Source organism: Hyla sarda, chromosome 6 (assembly GCF_029499605.1).
Source record: "Hyla sarda isolate aHylSar1 chromosome 6, aHylSar1.hap1, whole genome shotgun sequence".
NCBI lineage: Eukaryota > Metazoa > Chordata > Amphibia > Anura > Hylidae > Hyla > Hyla sarda.
Window position 1 is genome coordinate 74,531,389 of NC_079194.1, and position 24,032 is coordinate 74,555,420.

The 24,032-nt window shown below is 42.8% G+C and overlaps 1 protein-coding gene across 6 annotated transcripts in view; it reads left to right on the forward strand.

The window, feature by feature from the left end:
- Positions 1-23,093, forward strand: part of LOC130275779 (inter-alpha-trypsin inhibitor heavy chain H3-like) — a 136,538-nt gene extending 113,445 nt beyond the window's left edge. For all 6 annotated transcript variants that reach the window (XM_056524168.1, XM_056524170.1, XM_056524169.1 and 3 more), the window contains 4 exons: positions 2,177-2,378; positions 2,768-2,940; positions 16,021-16,132; positions 22,667-23,093. In XM_056524168.1, coding sequence (XP_056380143.1) covers positions 2,177-2,378; positions 2,768-2,940; positions 16,021-16,132; positions 22,667-22,808 — 629 coding nt within the window. In that variant the 3' untranslated portion in view covers positions 22,809-23,093. The remainder of the gene's footprint in view (positions 1-2,176; positions 2,379-2,767; positions 2,941-16,020; positions 16,133-22,666) is intronic.
- The last annotated feature ends 939 nt before the right edge of the window (positions 23,094-24,032 follow it).

Consider the following 24,032-nt stretch of genomic DNA (forward strand, 5'->3'; position numbering starts at 1 on the left):
ATAAGCAAAACAAAAAGTCTAAGACTTTTGTGAGACTTTTTGTGACTTTTGAATTTTGCTCATGTATGGGAGTTTTTTAACTCCAGGTCAGACGTGGAGCAGACTTACGGCTTTTTGTAAAGGGTTTGCGACTTTTTTCTGCCTACATGCGACTTTCGCACAACATAATTTGCTGACCACTGCAAAGTGAAAGCTAAAATTTGCGTAGGTAAGGCTGTTTGTAACTTTTTGCTTACCAGCAAAAGTTGCACACAAAAGTGCTTAGGTGCACGTGCGATTTTATTTGCTCCTAGAGTAAGCAAAAAAAGGCTCTAAATACCTTGATAAATGTCCCTCCATATGTACCAAAATGATACCTATAAAACTACAACTTGTCCCACAAGATTCAATGTCTGACACAGCCACACATAAGAAAAAAAAGTTATGAATGCTTATATTTTTTTTTACCCATCATTAAAGCCTAAATTAGTTCTGTTACTAAGCATTAAAAACATAGGCAGCAGAGTAATGCACCAATTAGATTTACAGTGGGGCAAAAAAGTATTTAGTCAGCCACCAATTGTGCAAATTCTCCCACTTAAAAAGATGAGAGAGGCCTGTAATTTTCATCATAGGTATACCTCAGCTATGAGAGACATAATACGAAAAAAAAATCCATAAAATCACATTGTCTGATTTTTAAAGAATTTATTTTCATATTATGGTGGAAAATAAGTATTTGGTCACCTACAAACAAGCAAGATTTCTGTTTCTCCTCCTCTCGTTACGTGTATTAATGGCACCTGTTTGAATATGTTATCAGTATAAAAGACACCCGCCCACAACCTCCAAACTCCACTGTGGCAGAGACCAAAGAGCTGTCGAAGGACACCAGAAATAAAATTTTAGACCTGCACCAGGCTGGGAAGACTGAATCTGCAGTAGGTAAGCAGCTTGGTGTGAAGAACTCAAGAGAGCAATTATTAGAAAACGGAAGACATACAAGACCACTGATAATCTCCCTCGATCTGGCGCTCCACGCAAGATCTCACCCTGTGGTGTCAAAATGATCACAAGAACCACACGGGGGGACCTAGTGAATGACCTGCTGAGAGCTGGGACGAAAGTATTAAAGGTAACATCAGTAACAAATCATGCAGTGCCAGACGTGACCCCCTGCTTAAGCCAGTACATGTCCGGGCCTGTCTAAAGTTTGCTAGAGAGCATTACTATGATCCAGAAGAGGAATGGGAGAATGTCATATGGTCAGATGAAACCAAAGTAGAATTTTTTTCTGTAAGAACTCAACTCATCGTGTTTTTAGGAGAAAGAACGCTGAGTTGCATTCAAAGAACACCATACCTACTATGAAGCAAGGAGGGGGGGGGGGGGTGGAGACATCATGCTTTGGGGCTGTTATTCAGCAAAGGGACCAGGATGACTGATCCGTGTAAAGGAAATAATGAATGGGGCCATGTATTGTGAGATTTTGAGTGAAAACCTCCTTCAGTCAGCAAGGGCACTGAAGATGAAACGTGGCTGGGTCTTTCAGCATGACAATGATCCCAAACTCCCCGCCCGAAGGAGTGGCTTCGTAAGAAGCATTTCAGGGTCCTGGAGTGACCTAGCCAGTCTTCAGATCTCAGCTCCATAGAAAACCTTTGGAGGGAGTTGAAAGTCCATGTTGCCCAGCGACAGCCCCAAAACATCACTCCTCTAGAGGAGGTCTGCATGGAGGAATTGTCCAAAATACCAGCAACAGTGTGTGAAAACCTTGTGGAGACTTACAGAAAACATTTGACCTCTGTCATTGCCAACAAAGGGTATATAGCAAAGTATTGAGATGAACTTTTGTTATTGACCAAATACTTATTTTCCACCATAATTTTCAAATAAATTCTTTAAAAAATCAGACAATTTATTTTCTCATTATGTCTCTCATAATTGAGGTATACCTATGATGACAATTACAGGCCTCTCTCTTCTTTTTAAGTGGAAGAACTTGCACAATTGGTGACTGATTAAATACTTTTTTGCCCCATTGTACTTGAGGTGTAGATAAAAAATCTACAATAAAAAAAAGTGACATTTAGGAGGGTTATTTCAGTTTTAATGCAACTGTTAATTAATTGGTTAAATGAGTTTGCATAATTTGTTACAAAAATATCCAGGAGTTAGTAAATATTGTTTTCTTCAGGTATTGCAGTCAATGGACAACTTATTGGAAATAAGAAAACAAGCAATTCCATATCAAATGAAACTTATTTTGGAAGAATTGGGATTGTAAACAGAGAGATGAAGATAAGAATTGAGGTGACTACTGACACAGTCACTGTCCAGCACCTTAGAAACAAGAAAACCTTCTCATGGCAGCAGACAGGCTTTATAAACATGGAGGGGTAAGACACATCAAATATACTAACATTCCTAATAACGTTCTCTGAATTACCACCCCTTTTGAGAAGTAAGGTCCAGTCAATGTGGGTTTGGCTCCAAAAAGTTATTGTCATACTTGGAGCTTTCACTGCAAAGTCATCTGGTCCACTGTCATAGTCAGCCCACTCTAAATGTCTGTTCTCTTCTATGTGAGGTAGGATGGGATGACCTACTGGATCCTTCCTCTCCATATTGGTCTAATGTGAATTGGTTATTTGGTGTACCAAAAAGGTGGAGATTATGCCTGTCACTAAGTTCAGGTGATCCTAATAAATACTATATAAATAAACTGAGGTGGACCTGTACATGATATGGAATCTCTATAAATATATCTGTATTTTTACTCCACTAGGTTTAATCTGGTGGTCAACAAAAAAAGTAATGTGACCTTTTCATTTGGAGAAGGAGCGACATTTGTCATTATTCTGCATGAAGTTTGGAAAGATCATCCTGTTCACAGGGATTTCCTGGGTTTTTACACATTGGACGATCATACATTTTCTGCAGGAGTCCATGGACTGCTAGGTAACATTCATTTTCTGAATTATATGGTTACAACCCTCAGTGCTTATCACAAACGGACAATACAAATGTGTTTTTGCCTTCTCTTAATACAGTCTTTCATTTAAAGGGATACTTCAGTGGAAAACATTTTTTTTTTTTCAAATCAACTGGTGCCAGAAAGTTAACCAGATTTGTAAATTACTTTTATTTAAAAATCATAATCCTTCCAGTACTTATCAGTTGCTGTATTCTACAGAAGTTGTGTAGTTCTTTACTATCTGACCACAGTGCTCTCTGCTGCCTCCGCTGTCCATGTCAGGAACTGTCCAGAGCAAGAGAAGTTTGCTATGGGGATTTGCTCCTACTCTGGACTGTACCTGACATTGACAGAAGTGGCAGCAGAGAGCACTGTGGTAAGACATAACATAACTATACAACTTCCTCTGGAGTATACAGCATCTGGAAAGTACAGGAAGGTTTAAGATTTTGAAATAGAAGTAATTTACAAATCTGTTTAACGTTTTTGGCACCAGTTGATTTCTAAAAAACATTTTTTCCACCAGAGTACTCCTTTCACTCCCCTGCTAACAAGGCTTTTGCACCATTGCTGGCCAGGACAATTTTCACACTTTTAACTTGTATTATTCATAAAATCAAGTAACCGTATATACTCGAGTATTAGCCGTTCCGAATATAAGCCGAGGCCTCTAATTTTACCCCCAAAACCTAGGAAAAGTTATTGACTCGACTATAAGCCTAGGGTGGGAAATACATCATCCCCCCCTGTCATCATCCAGACCCCCATCATTAACACCCCCGTCAGTATCACCCTCATCATCATCACCCTGTCATTATCACCCCGTCATAATGACATGGTGATGATGATGAGGGTGATGATCACCCTCGTCATCATTCCCCTTCTCATCATCCCCCCTTCATCATCACCACCTGTCAATCCCTTCGTCATCATCCAGACCTCCCTTTTGTTTTCTACTTACTGGGCCGTCCATTTTCGGCCATCTATGCTGAAGGGAGTGTCTGGTTGGGAGGGTTAGTCGTTCCGAGCTGTCCATCTTCACCGGGAGGCCCTCTTCTCCAATCCAGGCCGGCCATGGACTAGTGACGTTGCAATGACGACGACGCGCAGGGACGTCCGTGCGCAGCAGATGTCCGTGATGTCCCTGCGCATGAAAGTCCCTGTGCGGTGGCGTCAATGTAGCCTCACTAGTTCGGGGCCGGCCCGGAGCGGAGAAGAGGGCCTCTCGATTAAGATGGACAGCCCGGAACGACTAACCCTCCCACCGGACGATCCCTTCAGCATAGAAGGCCGAAGATGGACGGCCAAGACCACCCCTCCACTGGTATTTTTTTTTTTTTTTTAGTTCACTCGAGTATAAGCTGAGGGGGGCGTATTCAGCACGAAAAATCGTGCTGAAAAACTCGGCTTATACTCGAGTATATACGGTATACCCCCAAAACCCATGTATTTTCTGGAAGTAGACACCAGGCACATTGTCTAAAGCACTTTATCCTAAAAGATGCCTTGGTAAATGCATAAAATGCATAAAGTACATAATAAAAAAAAATAAAAGTTCAATATACAGTGTTTTTCAGTCGTGCCATTTGTTGTATGTCCTGTGCAGTCAGGTTTTTTCTTATCTAAATGTCTTTGTATAAACAAACATAAACAAAAGGAAATGAGAACTTATTATCCAATAAGCATAAATAATGTTCAATCAGAACCACTGTGTCCAGAGGTGGAAGAGAGTGGGAGGAAAAGCTACTACAGACAAATATGGACTATAAAGGGAATGGAATTCAAGGGAAAGGAATAGACTTAAGGGGTCTAAAATGATCTCCAATGAATGTGGTTTCATTTGCCAGAGTAAAACAATTCCTTACACTGTAATATTACTTTATACATATTCTTTTGCAAAATTTAATGAAAACTGGATGAAAAAAAAAATCCATATAGTTGCTCTTTGTAAAAAGATGTGGAATAAATGCATACTGTAGGAGGCTTTGACATACTCGAGGGAGGTATGGAGCCTTTGAGGATAGACAAAACTAGAGGAGAGAGAGAGAAGAAATAAAAGAGAAGAAGGGATGAAGACATATATGCTGTATGCTTAAACAAAAAAACAAACAAACAAACAAAACAAGGGTTCAGGCTGTTCAGCAATTCTGGCGTATGATACCACCCTATAAGCATTTTATACTTGGTTTCCTTATAAGCGGTGCTAATAGATGACTTGGACGCCAGCTCCCAAATGACACGCCACTGGGGTAAAGTGATAGTAGTGCCTAAAACAGCCTCCCAGCGACCCATATAGAGGTGCGAAGGAGGATCACAATCAGGAGGATAGAGAAGAAGGGAATAGATATCAGATAGAAGTCCCCTCATCTGAGGTCCACCACGGCATAGTCTTTCAAAGCCAGTAGGAAGGGAAACCACCACAGAACCAAGCGTGGAGGACATATAGTGCTGCAGCTGCAGGTAGTGGAAGCGCTCAGAGGAGAGGAGATCCCAGCGAGAGACCAGCTGTTCAAAAGTCAAGAGAGAGCGCGACAGGGGGTCAACTACATCAGCCCTGCAAAAAAGACCCTGGCAGCCCCATTCCCGCACCAAAACAGAGGACAAGCCAGAAGGAAAGTCAGGATTATAAAGAAGAGACTGCATAGGAAAATGGGAAGAAAACAATTTAAATTCCCTAGAACGGTATCCCCAAACTTACCTAGAAAAGACATGGGACCCAACAAAGGAGATAGAGGGATAGCAGGCGGTGGGACACACCAGAGGAGGGTGGACCGCAACGTTTTGAAAAATACAACAAAACCCAATTTTTATAGCTTATATTTTATTAGTTAAATTTCTTTTTACTTTTTGTAAGATAATGAGTATGCTTAAAATTGTCCTCCACTGACATCTATAACACTTTGTTTAAATTTCTTTTTTTTTCATTTTCCACACACAATTTACAGTCGTAGTACATAAAAATCCATTCTTGTAAATAATTTAATAGCATCCATCCCCCTCACCCTCATGTGCCTACGTGAAAGAAAAAAAAATTACCAAAGTCCCCAAGTAAGCTCAAATTGCTTCTTTCTTTTCTTAGAACAACCAATTCTCAAGCTTAGAACTTTCTTATTTTGTTAACTAACTCTTTCCACTCACAAAGGGTGGGTACCTTAGGGGCAAACCGTGTATATACAATAAGTTATTTAGCTAGAATAGTCAATTTTGGGAGTAGATTCTTCAGCACACCCATCTCTGACCCGTCCCCGAGCACAACAGCTTTTACATTCCATGTGCCCTCATAGTTAAATTTGTTTTTGAGCAGTTCCCTAATATTACCCCAGAAAAAATCCACCCTCGAGCATTCCCAGATAAGATGGATAAAATCGGCTCTATTTTGCCCACATTTTGGGCACCTCTGATCATTTCTACATTTTATATTCCATAACATCAGCGGGGAGTAGTACAATTGATATATGATCCTTAGTTGTAAAAATTGGATTTTTGTTTGAAGAGCATTTAAAAACATTCACCCAAATATTTTCCCACACTCGCTCCTCCAATTTCACATCTATTTTAACCCGATTGAGTTTAACCCTTTCTTGAAAAATATCACTTAACCCCTTAAGGACCAGGCCATTTTACACCTTAGGACCGGAGCGTTTTTTGAACATCTGACCACTGTCACTTTAAACATTAATAACTCTGGAATGCTTTTACCTATCATTCTGATTCCGAGATTGTTTTTTCGTGACATATTCTACTTTATGTTATTGGTAAAATTTTGTCGATACTTGCATCGTTTCATAGTGAAAAATTTCAAAATTTGCTGAAAAAATTGAAAATTTAGCATTTTTCTAACTTTGAAGCTCTCTGCTTGTAAGGAAAATGGATATTCCAAATTAAAAAAAAATTATTCACAAATACAATATGTCTACTTTATGTTTGCATCATAAAATTGATGTGATATTACTTTTGGAAGACACCAGAGGGCTTCAAAGTTCAGCAGCAATTTTACAATTTTTCACAAAATTTTCAAACTCACTATTTTTCAGGGACCAGTTCAGGTTTGAAGTGGATTTGAAGGGTCTTCATATTAGAAATACCCCACAAATGACCCCATTATAAAAACTGCACCCCCCAAAGTATTCAAAATGACATTCAGTCAGCGTTTTAACCCTTTAGGTGTTTCACAGGAATAGCAGCAAAGTGAAGGAGAAAATTCACCATCTTCATTTTTTACACTCGCATGTTCTTGTAGACCCAATTTTTGAATTTTTACAAGGGGTAAAAAGAGAAAATGTATACTTATATTTGTAGCCCAATTTCTCTCGAGTAAGCACATACCTCATATGTCTATGTAAAGTGTTCGGCGGGCGCAGTAGAGGGCTCAGAAGCGAAGGAGCGACAAGGGAATTTTGGAGAGTACGTTTTTCTGAAATGGTTTTTGGGGGGCATGTTGCATTTAGGAAGACCCTATGGTACCAGAACAGCAAAAAATCCCCACATGGCATACAATTTTGGAAACTAGACCCCTTGGGGAACGTAACAAGGGGTAAAGTGAACCTTAATACCCCACAGGTGTTTCACGACTTTTGCATATGTAAAAAAAAAAACTTTTTTTCACTAAAATGTGTGTTTCCCCGCAAATTTCACATTTTTGCAAGGGTTAATAGCAGAAAATACCCCCCAAAATTTGTAACCCCATCTCTTCTGAGTATGGAGGTACCCCATAAGTAGACCTGAAGTGCACTACGGGCGAACTACAATGCTCAGAAGAGAAGGAGTCATATTTGGCTTTTGGAGAGCAAATTTTGGTCGGGGGGCATGTCGCATTTAGGAAGCCCCTATGGTGCCACAACAGCAAAAAACCCTCACATGGCATACCATTTTGGAAACTAGACCCCTTGAGGAACGTAACAAGGAATAAAGTGAGCCTTAATACCCCACAGGGGTTTCACGACTTTTGCATATGTAAAAAAAAATATATATTTTTTCACTAAAATGTGTGTTTCCCCCCAAATTTCACATTTTTGCAAGGGTTAATAGCAGAAAATACCCTCCAAAATTTGTAACCCCATCTCTTCTGAGTATGAAGGTACCCCATAAGTGGACTTGAAGTGCACTACGGGCGAACTACAATGCTCAGAAGAGAAGGAGTCATATTTGGCTTTTGGAGAGCAAATTTTGCTCGGGGGGCATGTCGCATTTAGGAAGCCCCTATGGTGCCAGGACAGCAAAATAACCCCCACATGGCATACCATTTTGGAAACTAGACCCCTTGAGGAACGTAACAAGGTGTACAGTGAGCATTTACCCCCCACTGGTGTCTGTCAGAACTTTGGAACAGTGGGCTGTACAACATTTTTAATTTGCACAGCCCACTCTTCCAAAGATCTGTCAGACACCTGTGGGGTGTAAATTCTCACTTCACCCCTCATTATATTCCGTGAGGGGTGTAGTTTCCGAAATGGGGTCACATGTGTTTTTTTTTTTTTTTGCGTTTGTCAAAACCGCTGTAACAATCAGCCACCCCTTTGCAAATCACCTCAAATGTACATGGTGCACTCTCCCTTCTGGGCCTTGTTGTGCGCCCCCAGAGAAGTTTGCGCCCACTTATGGGGTATCTCCGTACTCGGGAGAAATTGCATTACAAATTTTGGGGGGCGTTTTTCCCTTTTACCTCTTGTCAAAATGAACAGTATAGGGCAACACCAGCGTGTTAGTGTAAAAAATTTATTTTTTTACACTAACACGCTGTTGTAGACCCCAACTTCACCTTTTCATAAGGGGTTAAAGGAGAAAAATCCCCCCAAAATTTGTAACACAATTTCTCCCGAGTACGGCGATACCCCATATGTGACCCTAAACTGTTGCCTTGAAATACGACAGGGCTCCAAAGTGAGAGCGCCATGCGCATTTGAGGCCTTTATTAGGGATTTGCATTGGGGTGGACATAGGGGTATTCTACGCCAGTGATTCCCAAACAGGGTGCCTCCAGCTGTTGCAAAACTCCCAGCATGCTTGGACAGTCAACGGCTGTCCAGCAATACTGGGAGTTGTTGTTTTGCAACAGCTGGAGGCTCCATTTTGGAAACAGTGGCGTCAGTGCAACAATTACCTTCCTAAGCTCAATAGACTCACGAGGTTCCAACCACTTGTCAAGCTCTAATAGACTTTGTTATATGGACTGTTCCTGTTCATTATTGCATAAAATCTTCAGTGAAAGTTCCGACAAGTTTCTGCAAATCTCCGGTTGTGGACAATCAATTATTTCCTATCTCCCTATCGCTCTTGGGAAGGGTGGCGGTAGGACAAGCATACATTCTGAGAGCAGAATCTGGCCACAGAAGCTAATCCATTTACTGTGTCCCCCCGCTGCGCCTGTCAGCCAGTGTCCCCGCGAGCACTATCAATCCCCACCGCTTGCGGGATCCATGTGCTCACTAGCGGTGTCACAAGAATGCCTCCTGCGAGCGTGAGCGCTATCATCACCGCTAGCGGGGTCCCTGTGCCCACTAGCGGTGTCACAAGAATGCCGAGCACGGCTCTGTTCCCTGTCCCTGTCAGCTCTCAGGGTACGGGAACAGATTTAAAAGCCTTGCGCGCGGCTAAAATAGTACTGCGCAGGCGCAGCACTACGCAAATAGCATAGGGCTAACGTAGGCAGCGCTAGGAGCCTAGCGTTAGCCCTATGTATTACATTAGCTGCGCGTGAGGCTTTTAAATCTGTTCCCGTACCCTGAGAGCTGACAGGGACGGGGAACAGAGCCGCGCTCGGCATTCTTGTGACACCGCTAGTGGGCACAGGGACCCCACTAGGGGTGATGGTAGCGCTCGCGGGGGGCACATTTGACACCGCTAGTGGGCACAGGAACCCCGCTCGTGGGGGGGGGGCAGGCGGTAATACAGTGATACCGCGGTAATAAAAAAATACAGTGATATTCATTTTAGGCCATACCACCCAGCACTAGGGTGAGGGCTATTCTCTGTATGCTTGTCCTACCGCCACCCTTCCCAAGAGCGATAGGGAGATAGGAAATAATTGATTGTCCACAACCAGAGATTTGCAGAAACTTGTCGGAACTTTTACTGAAGATTTTATGCAATAATGAACAGGAATAGTCCATATAACAAAGTCTATTAGAGCTTGACAAGTGGTTGGGACCTCGTGAGTCCATGGAGCTTAGGAAGGTAATTGTTGCGCTGATCCACTGGATTTAGGGGTTTAGATTCGGTCCAGTAATCACGCTAGCTTTAGCGGGGATTGAGATTTTAACTCACAGTTTAGTTTCAGGCTGAGGCCGGCAGGCTTCTGGCCTAGCTTGTCTTTGTAAGTTGCGCAGATCCGTCCTAATAGTCCGGCATCCACAAGGGCAGCAACCTAAGAGAGCGATCACACCGGGACAAGTGAGGGCGCCGCGCTGGGCTCTACAATTCATCCGGAGGGTGGGGGAGGGGCCAGACCGGTATAGCGGTATGGGCAAAAATCCATACTGTTGGAGAAAAAAAAACGGTATCCGGTTCATACTGGTATACCGCCCAGCACTACCTCACCCTGGTGTCACGAATAGAAAGGGTTAAGCAAGCACCCTTTATTAACCGCACAGCTACACCCCCATATACCCTATACCCCCCAGGCTATCACAACATTAAATTACATAATTATATATGTAATTTTGTTTTAAGGAATTCCAGCCCATAATGTAGCTATACGTCATAGGGCGGGAAATGGTTAACAAAGCTATAATGGCGGTTACAGGGTTAAAATCCAGTCCATATGCAGTGCACTGGGAATCACGTAATGTTGCTTATTCTTTATGACAGCGGTCTTCAAACTGTGGCCCTCCAGCTGTTGCAAAACTACAACTCCCAGCCACAGTTTGAAGACCACTGCTTTATGACATCAATCAACAGCAGAGAGGAGAAGTTATATTTATATTATTAATGCCCACAGGACACTGCCCATTTGCATGTGTTATATAAGTTATTAAAAACTTTTTTCTCTGGTTTCGGCAAAAGGTATAGTGATAGTAACCATATGAGATGATCAATGATTCCCTATAAGCAAATTTAATATGTTAAAATTCACAATGAAGGAGATTTATCATTCTTTTCAAATGTATGGCTTTTATATGACAATGAGGGGCATTTACTAAGGGCTTTAGTCATTTTTTTCTGACTATTTTTGGCGCTAAATTGTCGCAATTGCGCCTACCCTATTTTTCGTGCGACTTTCTCTAGCAAGAGCTAGAAAGTCAAACATTTTTCCAGCTTGATTTACGCTACTTTGCATTTTTGACTTGCAGTGGTCAGGTATTTATTAACTGCGACAGTCGCAGCTGCGCAATAAACTGTCGCAACGGCCGTAAAAATTGACTAAATTTACTCCAGCTCCAACATGGAGCAGGAAAAGCTACTGCCGCCCGAGCTCCGACATACTTTCTCCCCGCTACCCTCACTGCGCTACCGGGAGACTGCAGTGATTTACATCCCCCCCCCCCCCCTCTCACCTGCCAGCGCCACACAACTCCCATCTGTCTGCTAACTGTTGCAAGACTACAAGTCCCAGCATGCCCTTACAGTGAGTACACGCTGGGAGTTGTAGTCTTGTAGCAGTGGGAGCTGAGCGGCACGGGCGGGAGACAAGGGGGGATGTATATCAGTGTCCCCATAAGTGAGGGTAGCGGGGAGGCAGTATAAAGGCTTTGGCTGTCAGGTGAAGCAAAAATTAGGAAAATCCGGCTCCCAAGACTGGATAAAAATTTGTAGCTTTAATGAATCATATTAAAATCCAATGTAGAAAAAAGAATGAGCTAAAAGCACAAACGAAACGCACCGATGCGTTTCGTTTGTGCTTTTAGCTTATTCTTTTTTCTACATTGGATTTTAATATGATTCATTAAAGCTACTAATTTTTATCCAGTCTTGGGAGCCGGATTTTCCTAATTTTTGCTTCATCTCATGTACCTGGGAACACGGCCCTTGCTCATTCCGTGGCTTCCGCTGGAAGGTGTGCTGAGTTCACTGTGATCTGGGTCTGCATGCTGCTAATGGTGAGCTGAACCTTTACCTACTTTTTTGGCTGTCAGGGCATGCTGGGTGTTGTAGTTTTGCAACAACTGGAGGGCCACAGTGTGCAGACCACTGGTTTGTGGTCTGTAAACTGTAGTCCTCCAGCTGTTGCAAAACTAAACAGCTGAAGGGGACCGGCGAAGACGTTCACTTACCCTTCCGAGGCTCCAGCGACGATCGGTGACGGAGATCGTCGGGCGGCACTGTCGCGCGTCAGTGTCTTGCAGCAATGTCGTGCGGCGCTGTATCCTACGGAAGCCGGTAAGTTGCCCAAGCCCTAAAACAGTATTTCCCAACCAGGTTGCCTCCAGATGTTGCAAGACTACAACTCCCAGCATGCCTGGACAGCCTTTGGCTGTAGTTTTGCAACATCTGCAGGCACCCTGGTTGGAAAACACTGGCCTACAACAGTGTTTCCCAACCAGGGTGCCTCCAGATGTTTCAAGACTACAACTCCCAGCATGCCTGGACAGCCTTTGGCTGTAGTTTTGCAACATCTGGAGGCACCCTGGTTGGGAAACACTGGCCTAAAACAGTGTTTCCCAACCAGGGTGCCTCCAGATGTTGCAAGACTACAACTCCCAGCATGCCTGGACAGCCTTTGGCTGTCCAGGCATCCTGGGAGTTGTAGGAGGCAACCTGGTTGGGAAACACTGGCCTAAAACAGTGTTTCCCAACCAGGGTGCCTCCAGATATTGCAAAACTACAACTCCCAGGTTGGGAAACACTGTGCCCGGCCTCTGCCCCACTGTACTGTAAAGGCATGCTTGGAGTTGTAGTCCTGCAGCTGGCGGCAGGGGACAAGCTTGTCACTTGCCCACACATCTCCTGCACCACACAACTACAACTCCCAACATGTCCTTACTGTAAGGGCATGCTGGCAGTTGTAGTCGTGCGGGGCGGGAGATGTGTGAGCAGGTGATAATAAATGTGCTAACCCATTTTTATTTATTTTTTCTTCTCATTTCAGATCCGTGTATCCTGTGGACTCCTTCGGAATCGATGGACTACTTCGATGACCAGCGTTTTTCTTTGTTTGATTTTAATAAAATGGTTAACGAGGGCTTGTGGGGGAGTGTTTTTTGTAATAACATTTTTTTAAAACCTGTTGTGTTTTTATTTTTTTTACTTTACTGGACAGGCTTAGTAGTGGAAGCTGTCTTACAGACGGAGTCCATTACTAAGCTGAGCTTAGCGTTAGCCACAAAAACAGCTAGCGCTAACCCCCAATTATTACCCCGGTACCCAATGCCACAGGGGTTCCGGGAAGAGCCGGTACAACAGGCCCCGAGCATCAAAAATGGCGCTCCTGGGCCTAGGCGGTAACAGGCTGGTGTTATTTAGGCTGGGGAGGGCCAGTAACAATGGTCCTCTCCCACCCTGGTAACGTCAGGCTGTTACTGTTTGGTTGGTATTTGGCTGAGAATAAAAATAGGGGGACCCTGTGCGTTTTTTTTTTTTAAATAAATAATGAAATATAAAAAAAAAAAAACACATAGGGTCCCCCCAATTTTTATTTTCAGCCAAATACCAACCAAACAGTAACAGCCTGACGTTACCAGAATGGACGAGGACCATTGTTACTGGCCCTCTCCAGCCTAAATAACGCCAGCCTGTTACCGCCTAGGCCCAGGAGCGCCATTTTTGACGCTCCGGGCCTGTTGGTACCAGCTCTTCCCGGCACTTCTGTGGCGTTGGGTACCGGGGTAATAATTGGGGGTTAGCGCTAGCTGTTTTTGTGGCTAACGCTAAGCCCGGCTTAGTAATGGACTCCGTCTGTAAGACAGCTTCCACTACTAAGCCTGTTCAGTAAAGGGAAAAAAATTAAAACACAACAGGTTTAAAAAAGATTTTATTACAAAAAAACACTCCTCCACAAGCCCTCGTTAACCATTTTATTAACATCAGCAAAGAAAAACGCTGGTCGTCAAAGTAGTCCACCGAATCCGAGTCCACAGGATACACGGATCTGTAGAAGAAGTAACAAAAAGAGTAAGTACATTAAAGGAGAAAAAACAGTGTTAAAAAAAATGTAATAAACACACACACACACACACACACACACTAAATGCTGTTTATCACTATTCTGAGCAATGACTACAATTTAGTTATTGAATTATTTAGATGTGGTGAAAAAGCTAAAACAAAAACTCAAAAACAAAAGATCCAGAAGGAAACATAGCAGCCAAACCTATTCAGACAGCAGGAAAAAGGAACAGACTATTGTTTCTACTACATGAAGTAAATTTCCCACTTTTGCCTATGTGTGCCAAATTTATTAACGCCGTGCAACAATTTAATAAATTTGTCGCACATAGTCAAAAATGAAGTAGAAAAAAACAGGATAAAAACCAGACTACATAGTAAAAGATTAGTAAATGCCCCTCCATTTTTTTTAAACAAACTTTTGCATACATGCGACCTATTAATCAAATAGTCACACAACCTTGATAAATAAATCACACGTAAGCAAAACCCAGGAAACCCACTTACAAAAGCATATTTTAAAGCAGAAAAGTTTTCCCTTATGTTACTAGCCGAAGTTCTTCATCTATCCTTTATTACCAGTAGCGTTGCTAGAGAGTGACTGGGAGGGGCGTACCGCATCGGGTGATGCCTGGCACTAAATACCTGCACTCCAACTATCCCGCAACAACCCATTCACCCTCCTCAGAAATTAAAATACATTAAAAACATACTATGCCGCACCATGAATATCTGTACTCTGGAGGCTTTTTTGTTTAATTTTGAGCCCGCATTTTGTGACGTTGGTGGGCGGAGTCTTGTGTTGCTGCGCTGAGGCCGGAGTTTACGTCAGGAAGGAAGACAGCGCAGCACCAACAGGCACATGAACAATAGTGAAGCCACAAAAAAAATAAAAAATAAAACTGCTCGGTACGTTACCCACCCCAAAATGTGCATGAAGCTGTATTACTTTGGATGTTTCTTTTTTTTTTAAGGAAACATTTTAGTGCCACATATGAGTTATTTACATAGTCTGTAAAAATTCTTACACAATTATTTTGTGCCTTATTCTATTTTAACACAACATTCATTTTAAAATGTAGTGGGTACGCCAGCATGTACGTGTCCTAAAATGAAGGTGTATTTTCAACCTTAAAATTAATAGAGTTAATAGTCATATAATAATTTTTTTTCTATAATTTGCGTTAACATTAATGTAGTAGCTTTGTTTCATGATGCAGAACAAGAACAGTTGTTAAAGTGGGTGTTAGTGTCCTTTTCTGCAGACGTATACACTTTCTGTAAGGGTACGTTCTCACGAGCGGATTTTTGCAGTGGATTTAGCTGCTGATCCGCTGGTGAAGGCCCCGCTCTATGCTGTCTTTACATGTGCCTGCTGGTAGCGGCAATACGCGGCTACGAGCAGACACTGTGCAGCGATGTGTGCGGCTTACTTGCACATCGCGGCCGCTCTCCCTCCTCTGAGCCAGGCAGAGAGCTCCCGCGATGTGCGAGTATACTGTGACTTTCACATCGCAGTGTGTCTGCTGGTAGCGGCGTATTGCCACTATGAGCAGGCACATGTAAAGACAGCATAGAGCAGGCATTCACCAGCGGATCTGCAGCGTAAAATACGCTGTAAATCCGCTCGTGTGAACTTACCCTAAGCCAGGTTGGACCTGGAATACATATGTGACTTTTAAACAGAGATGCACTTTTTTTTTACTTCATAAATAGCGACTATCGCATTTAATAAATACATGACCACTGCAAAGTAAAAAAATAAAAAAATAAAAATTACTGCGTGAGCAGATTTCTGAAATGTGCTTTGGAATAAGCAAAAATCAAAAAGTTGCAGCATGTATAGAAAAGTTGCACGTGCGCAAGTATGTGCGACTTTTTTACGCAAAAAAAATCTACTACGGAGCTTGATAAATCTCCTTCATTGTGTTTATTGTTTTAGGACTTGCATCTAAACATACTCTTATGGGTTTTCTTCTTCTTGTGCTGATTAACCCTTTTTGCATTGCTTTTTCACTTTCCAGGACAATTTTTCCATGGAATTGATTATGAGATCTCCAATGTTCACAAAACTGATAATCCTGACAAACCGGATGCAACAATGAAAGTGAAGAAGAAGCTGCTGACAGTGACAAGGTAGGGAATGGTATAGAAACACACCTAAGGATCTATTGATAAATCTGTAAGACTCCATTCACTTGGAGTTTAGCAGGGAAAGAAATAACTAAAAATAAAGTTATATAAATAAATAAAAATCTAGCACTATTTTCTTTTCTGCTAAACTTTCCAGGACTGCAAATGGACCTCCACCTAATGGAGCCCGATGGCAGTGTGAACGAGCCCTGAGTCTAGAGTCTTGAGTAGTGTTGAGCGGCATAGGCCATATTCGAATTTGCAAATATTCACGAATATTCGCGAATATGTGGACGAATATTCGTCATATATTCGCGAATATTCGCATATTCGTAATATTCTCGTTTTATTTTCGCATATGCGAGAATTCGCATATGCGAAAATTAACATATGCGAAAATTAGCATATGCAAAAATTAACATAAACGAAAATTTGCATATGCGAAAATCAGCATATGCAAATTTTCGCATATGCGAAAATTCACACACCAGTCTCACACAGTAGTATTACAGCCTTCTTTACACCACACAAGCTGGAAGCAGAGAGGGATGATCACTGTGATGTGTACTGTGAAAAAAAAAAAAAAAAAAAAAATGAATATTCGTAATTACGAATATATAGTGCTATATTCGCAAATATTCGCGAATTCGCGAATATGCGATATTCGCGAATAAAATTTGCATTGCGAATATTCACGAGCAACACTAGTCTTGAGTTCTTTCAGTGCATGGTAGCCTAGGGTGCTGAATTGAAGCCTTATACATTTGGGATATGGTAGGTGTTGCGGTTCTAGGGTGATAATCCTGTCTGCAGCTCCACTTATTATGGAAAATCCTGCTGACTACACCATTTGTGATTTTAGAATTAGAGTGAAACAAACATTCCCCTCCCCCGACCATGTGCTCTCTTTGTTAGTCCCCAAAATGGCCACCAACTATATGAAAACGGAAGCAGGAAGTTCAGCCTAAAACTATAGGTCCTAAATATGTTTGTAAAAAGCATCCAGAAACACTGATTACGTTTTGTACAACTATGAAATAATTGTACAAGGTATTTTGGCAGAAATGTCTTGTACCAGCAGTGTATCCCACCAAATTAACAGTCACTCGGTAACCAGCAAAGTTTATAACATTTAATAAAACATTAATTAGCTAAACCAAATAAAACATACATACAAGCATTAATACAATAGTACATACTCTTTGTTTGCAAACTAGCATGAATCTACCAAAGTGATACATAGAAATGATACAATCAATATACTTATCCATCCCAGGCTTAAAGGGTACCTCTCATGAAATAAACTTTTGATGTATTTTAGATTAATGAATGTTGAATAACTTTCCAATAGCATGTTAATGAAAAATATGCTTCTTTCTATTGTATTTTTCCTGATCAGTCCTGTCAGCAAGCATTTCTGACTCATGCTGAAGTCCTAAACACTCAGAGCTGCCAGCCTGCTTTGTTCACAGCCAAACAGACTGTGAACAAAGCAGGCTGGCAGCTCTGAGTGTTCTCCTTTGTGAACAAAGCAGACTGGCAGCTCGTAGTGTTTAGGACTCCAGCATGAGTCTGAAATGCTTGCTGCCAGGACTGGTAGGGAGACCCCTAGTGGTCATTTCTTCAAAGTGGAAAATTAAATAGAAAGAAGCATATTTTTTAATAACGTTCAATTGTAAAGTTATTCTGCATACATTAATCTATAATATATCAAAAGTTTTTTTGATGAGAGGGACCCCTCTCGAAGGACCAAAAGCAAAGAGACAGAGGGCCATCTGATCTCCAGTGAAACCCCCTAATGCCCCACCCCTTTGACATAGTCCGCCTGCTCTCCTCACATAACCTGGAAAAATGGTTCTTTAGCCCCGCCTACTGTGGCTGTATGTGACTAAGCTTTAGACCGTGGGGGCAGGGACATTTTTTGCGCTCTCTGCTGGGGAGAGCGCCCAAAATGCAATGTCTTTCCAAACAGAGAGCCTCCTATTGTTGCAAATCTACAACTCCCAGCATGCCCAGACAGCCTTTGGCTGTCTGGGCATGCTGGGAGTTGTAGTTTACCAACAGCTGGAGTCTCCCTGTCTGGAAAGACACTGGCAGAAGGGTCTGTTCACATTATACAATGTGAACAGAGACTCATATTTACCACTCTGCCTTCCGACAGTAGCCCAGCCCCTAATGATGTCATCCATAGTGGGCGGAGCTACACAGATCAGAGACAGGGATTGAGGGAGGTAAGCAGATCTCGTGTTCTGTATACACTATATACAGCTATCTATAGATAGCTGTATATTCTGTATACCGCCCAAAGGTGCTATAGGAGCAGGGAGTCCTGTCAGTATAGTGACAGGATTCCTGGCTCCTGTATAGTATACACGGGTACACTATGCCACCTTATATACTATACGGCCAGGGGAGGTGAGTAGTGACGCTATACATCACTCCTCATCTCCTTACACTCTGTGGACCGGGCGCTCAGAATCCGACCCCCTGAGTGGTATCTGAAAACTGCCACAGGGTACAAAACTGGCGGTTTCCACACACCAGGAAAAACGCCAGAGACACTGCCAAAACGCAGGAAAAAGCTGTGGACGTTTTTCTGGTGTTTTTGCTGGCGTTTTTTTAAGGTAAAAAAAAAAACAAAAACAAAAAAACAAGTGGAAACCTAGCCTGAGGCTGTCAAACTTACCACATGTGCACCGCCCTATGCGTCAACAGTGCAAGTGTATGAGACTTAGATGTGGGGCTTAGCGCAGGAAGATAAGCCATAAATATTAATCAAGGAGGGGGGGGGGGGGGGGGGGAAGGGGGAAGGAGCGGTAAGACGAGCCAGGCCGCGACACTGCTCTGAGTGGTGAACGTCTCTTTGACTCTTCAGAAAATCTAAAGTGCCGTTGTCTTCATTTTGACAACACGGACAGCTACCACAAAGGTATGATTGACTTGTAGAAGCAGCTATATTGCAGCAGCTTGGATTATGCCTGATATCTTCCCTTAAAAGGGGTACGCCACTAAAAAAAAAAACTTAAACTGGTGCCAGAAAGTCAAACAGATTTGTAAATTAGTTCTATTAAAAAATCTTAACCCTTCCAGAACTTATCAGCTGCTGTTATGATCCACAGGAAGTTCTTTTCTTTTTGAATTTCCTTTCTGCCTGACCACAGTGTTCTCTGCTGACACCTCTGTCCATTTTAGGAACTGTCCAGAGTAGTAGCAAATGGCCATAGAAAACCTATCCTGCTCTGGACAGTTCCTAAAATGAACAGAGTCAACAGAGAGCACTGTGGTCAGGCAGAAAGGAAATTCAAAAAAAGAAAAGAACTTCCTGTGGATCATCACAGCAGCTCACAAGTACTGGAAGGATTAAGATTTTTTAATAGAAGTAATTTACAAATATGTTTAACTTTCTGGCACCAGTTGATAAAAAAAAGAAATTTTCCAGTGGAGTACCCCTTTAACCTCTTCAGGACACAGGGCGTATGCATACGCCCTGCATCCTGAGTCCTTAAGGACGTAGGGCGTATGGATACGCCCATGGGAATTCCGGTCCCCGACCAGGATGGCTGCTGATATCATTCAGCAGGCATCCCTGCAGATCGCCCAGGGGGGTCCTGAGACCCCCCATGTTGGCGATCACGGCAAATCGCAAGATCAATTCAGATCTGCGATTTGTCGCTATTCCGGTCTGATCGGGTCTCTGGTGACCCGATCGCCCAGAAAATAGGGATGATCGGAGCAGTCAGTGAGAGCCCCAATCATCCTAGGGGATAGGAGCGAGGTCACAGTGGTGCCACCTCCTCCTATCCTCTGCCATTAGTCAGCAATGACTACTGACCAATGGCAGTTGAAGATGGGGGGTTACCATGGAAACCCCCCCAACCCCCCCCCCCCTCGCTCTGCCCACCCCTGGATGTCAGGCAGAACGGGGGGAGAAGACGGCAGCCGGTACCTGGGGAGAAGATGCCGTGGGGACCACCGATCATCGGTGGCATCAGCGGAGATCAGTGGCGGAGGTAGGGAGGCGACGGCGCGGAGCATCAAGGAAGCTGGCAGTAAAGTGATCTTTACTGCTGCCTTGCTAGTGGTTGCCAAACTGCAACTCCCAGCATGCCCAGATGGCCAAAGGCTGCCTGGGCATGCTGGGAGTTGCAGTTTTGCAACATCTGGAGGGTCACAGTTTGCAGATCACTATTACAGTGGTGCCCAAACGGTAGCCCTCCAGATGTTGCAAAACTACAACTCTCAGCATGCCTAGACTGCCCAGGCATGCTGGGAGTTGTAGTTCTGTAACATCTGTCCCTTCAGATTTTGAAATTTTCATGGAAATTGCTGCTATACTTTGAAGCCCTCAAATGTTTAAAAAAAAAGTAAAAATATGTCCATTTTATGATGCCAACATAAAGAAGGCAAATTGTATTTGTGAATCAATAAAAAATGTATTTGGAACATCCATTTTCCTTACAAGCAGAGAGTTTCAAAGTTAGAAAAAAGCAACATTTTCATGAAATTTTGGGATTTTTCACCAAGAGAGGATGCAAGTAACGATTTACCACTAACATAAAGTAGAATATGTCACGAAAAAACAATCTCAGAATCAGAATAATCGGTAAAAGCATCTTAGAGTTATTAATGCATAAAGTGACAGTGGTCAGAATTGCAAAAAATTGCTTCGTCCTTAACCCCTTAACGACGCAGGACGTATATTTACGTCCTGCGCCAGCTCCCGCGATATGAAGCGGGATCGCGCCGCGATCCCGCATCATATCGCGTGGGTCCCGGCGCTAATCAACGGCCGGGACCCGCGGCTAATACCACACATCGCCGATCGCGGCGATGTGCGGTATTAACCCTTTAGAAGCGGCGGTCAAAGCTGACCGCCGCTTCTAAAGTGAAACTGAAAGTATCCCGGCTGCTCAGTCGGGCTGTTCGGGACCGCCGCGGTGAAATCGCGGCGTCCCGAACAGCTGATCGGACACCGGGAGGGCTCTTACCTGCCTCCTCGGTGTCCGATCGACGAATGACTGCTCCGTGCCTGAGATCCAGGCAGGAGCAGTCAAGCGCCGATAATGCTGATCACAGGCGTGTTAATGCACGCCAGTGATCAGCATAGGAGATCAGTGTGTGCAGTGTTATAGGTCCCTATGGGACCTATAACACTGCAAAAAAAAAGTAAAAAAAAAGTGTTAATAAAGGTCATTTAACCCCTTCCCAAATAAAAGTTTGAATCACCCCCCTTTTCCCATAAATAAAATAAAACAGTGTAAAAAAAAATAAAAATAAACATATGTGGTATCGCCGCGTGGGTAAATGTCCGAACTATAAAAATATATCATTAATTAAGCCGTACGGTTAATGGCGTACGCGCAAAAAAATTCCAAAGTCCAAAAAAGCGTATTTTGGTAACTTTTTATAACATTAAAAAATGAATAAAAAGTGATCAAAAAGTCCGATCAAAACAAATATCATACCGATAAAAACTTCAGATCACGGCGCAAAAAATGAGTCCTCATACCGCCCCGTACGTGGAAAAATAAAAAAGTTATAGGGGTCAGAAGATGACATTTTTAAACGTAAAAATTTTCCTGCATGTAGTTATGATTTTTTCCAGAAGTGCGACAAAATCAAACCTATATAAGTAGGGTATCATTTTAACCGTATGGACCTACAGAATAATGATAAGGTGTAATTTTTACCGAAATATGCACTGCGTAGAAACGGAAGCCCCCAAAAGTTACAAAATGGCGTTTTTTTTTCGATTTTGTCGCACAATGATTTTTTTTTCCGTTTCGCCGTGCATTTTTGGGTAAAATGACTAATGTCACTGCAAAGTAGAATTGTCGACGCAAAAAATAAGCCATAATATGGATTTTTAGGTGGAAAATTGAAAGGGTTATGATTTTTAAAAGGTAAGGAGGAAAAAACGAAAGTGCAAAAACGGAAAAACCCTGAGTCCTTAAGGGGTTAAAGGAGTAGTCCAGTGGTGACCCAGTGGTGAACAACTTATCCGCTATCCTAAGGATAGGGGATAAGTTTGAGATCGTGGGGGGGGGGTACGACCGCTGGGGCCCCCTGCGATCTCCTGTATGGAGCCCCGACAGCCTGCGAGAAGGGGGCGTGTCGACCTCTGCACGAAGCGGCGGCCGACACGCCCCCTCAATACAACTCTATGGCAGAGCCGAAGCGCTGCCTTCGGCAATCTCCGGCTCTGTCATAGAGATGTATTAAGGGGGCGTGTCGGCCGCCGCTTCGTGCGGAGTTCGGCACCCGCTATCTGGCCGGAGAGCCTGGCCCCCGTACAGAGAGATCGCAGGGGGCCCCAGCGGTCGGACCCCCTGCGATCTCAAACTTATCCCCTATCCTTAGGATAGGGGATAAGTTTTTCACCACTGGACTACCCCTTTAAGGTGAAAATGAGCTGCGTCCTTAAGGGGTTAAGTATACAGTAAATTATCAATAGTATGTCGGATTTCACACATACTTTCTTCCATTATCATTAAGTATTCTGAGACATATGATGTTTAAAATTTTATTATTTTGCAGGGGTTTACAAAGAGACTATCGTAAAGACCATAGGGATGGCATCCAAATCCCCTGCTGGTTTGTGCATTACAATGGAGAAGGCCTCATTGATGGAACCCATACTGACTACATTGTACCAGATATTTTCAGTATTTCCTATTAGAAGTGATTAAAAATATAGAATCACTATAATTCAGAACAGACTTTCTATGATTTATTCAGTGATGAAGTGCGTTGCTGTAAGGAAAGTTTTGTTCCCTTTAAAGTCTGTTTTCTCTATGGATCACAATGTCGCTTGTTTTCTGTTTGTTCGCTGCAGTTTACAATAAATTCATAGATTTCTCTATCTGCACCTATTGTTTGTGTTAGGGTTATCCCTGCAATGTTGTTACATCAGATGCCTCATTGTTGTGTGGATTTTATCATGCCTTTTCTATAGTAAAGATAAAAGCCCTGATAATATTGTTCTGTGTCATTATTAGGGGTAGAGTATTTCAATTTTGGGTTACATGGTACTTAATGTTTTTATGTATTTGCCCATTTGTAGGTGTTATATGAAGCAATGCATGGATCTCACAGATTTTCCCCCTTAAAGTTTGAAAATCAGTGCAAAATCTTTAATAATAATAATAATAATAATAATGATATCTATTTTTTATTTTATTTAATAAGGTTATGTCCACACACTACAGCGTGGGAAAGGACTAAACTCTGTTCAAAAATTCCACAAATAGTTCAGCATGGATTTTGTTGTTGATTTTATTCTGAACAAAAGCTCCACAAGAAGAACACAATGTGAATCCACCCTAAGGCTGGGATCACACACTATGACCCAGTAACCAATCACAGCTCAGCTTTCAATTTACCAGAGTTCCATAAGACACGAAAGCCAAGCTGTGATTGTATGGACAAAACCAGAGAGTTCTTGTCTCCAACAGATTGAAAAATGCAAACCAACATACTGCTGTATGAAAATAGCAGTGGGGTCCTGCCACTGGATCAGCACCCCGGCGTTCTGAACATTGGGGATTCCGTGTTTGGGACGTCACCACAGCACCACAGTCCCTTCCATTCATGTCTATGGGAGGGAGCGTGACGACTGTGGTAGACAGCCCTTCCCATAGACATGAATGGAGGGGGGCGTGATGGGCGTGGTGACGTCACAAACACGGAAGCCCCAAGCCAGCGTTCTGAACATAAATGTTCAGAACGTCGAGATGCCAGCCCAGAGGTCATGGGGGTCCCAGTGGCAGGACCCACTGCAATCACACATCTTATCCCCTATCCTTTGGATAGAGGATAAGATGTCTAGGGGTGGAGTTCTCCTTTAAGATGAAAACAGACACAGTGGGGGAGATTTATTAAAATCCATGCAGAGGGAAAGTGG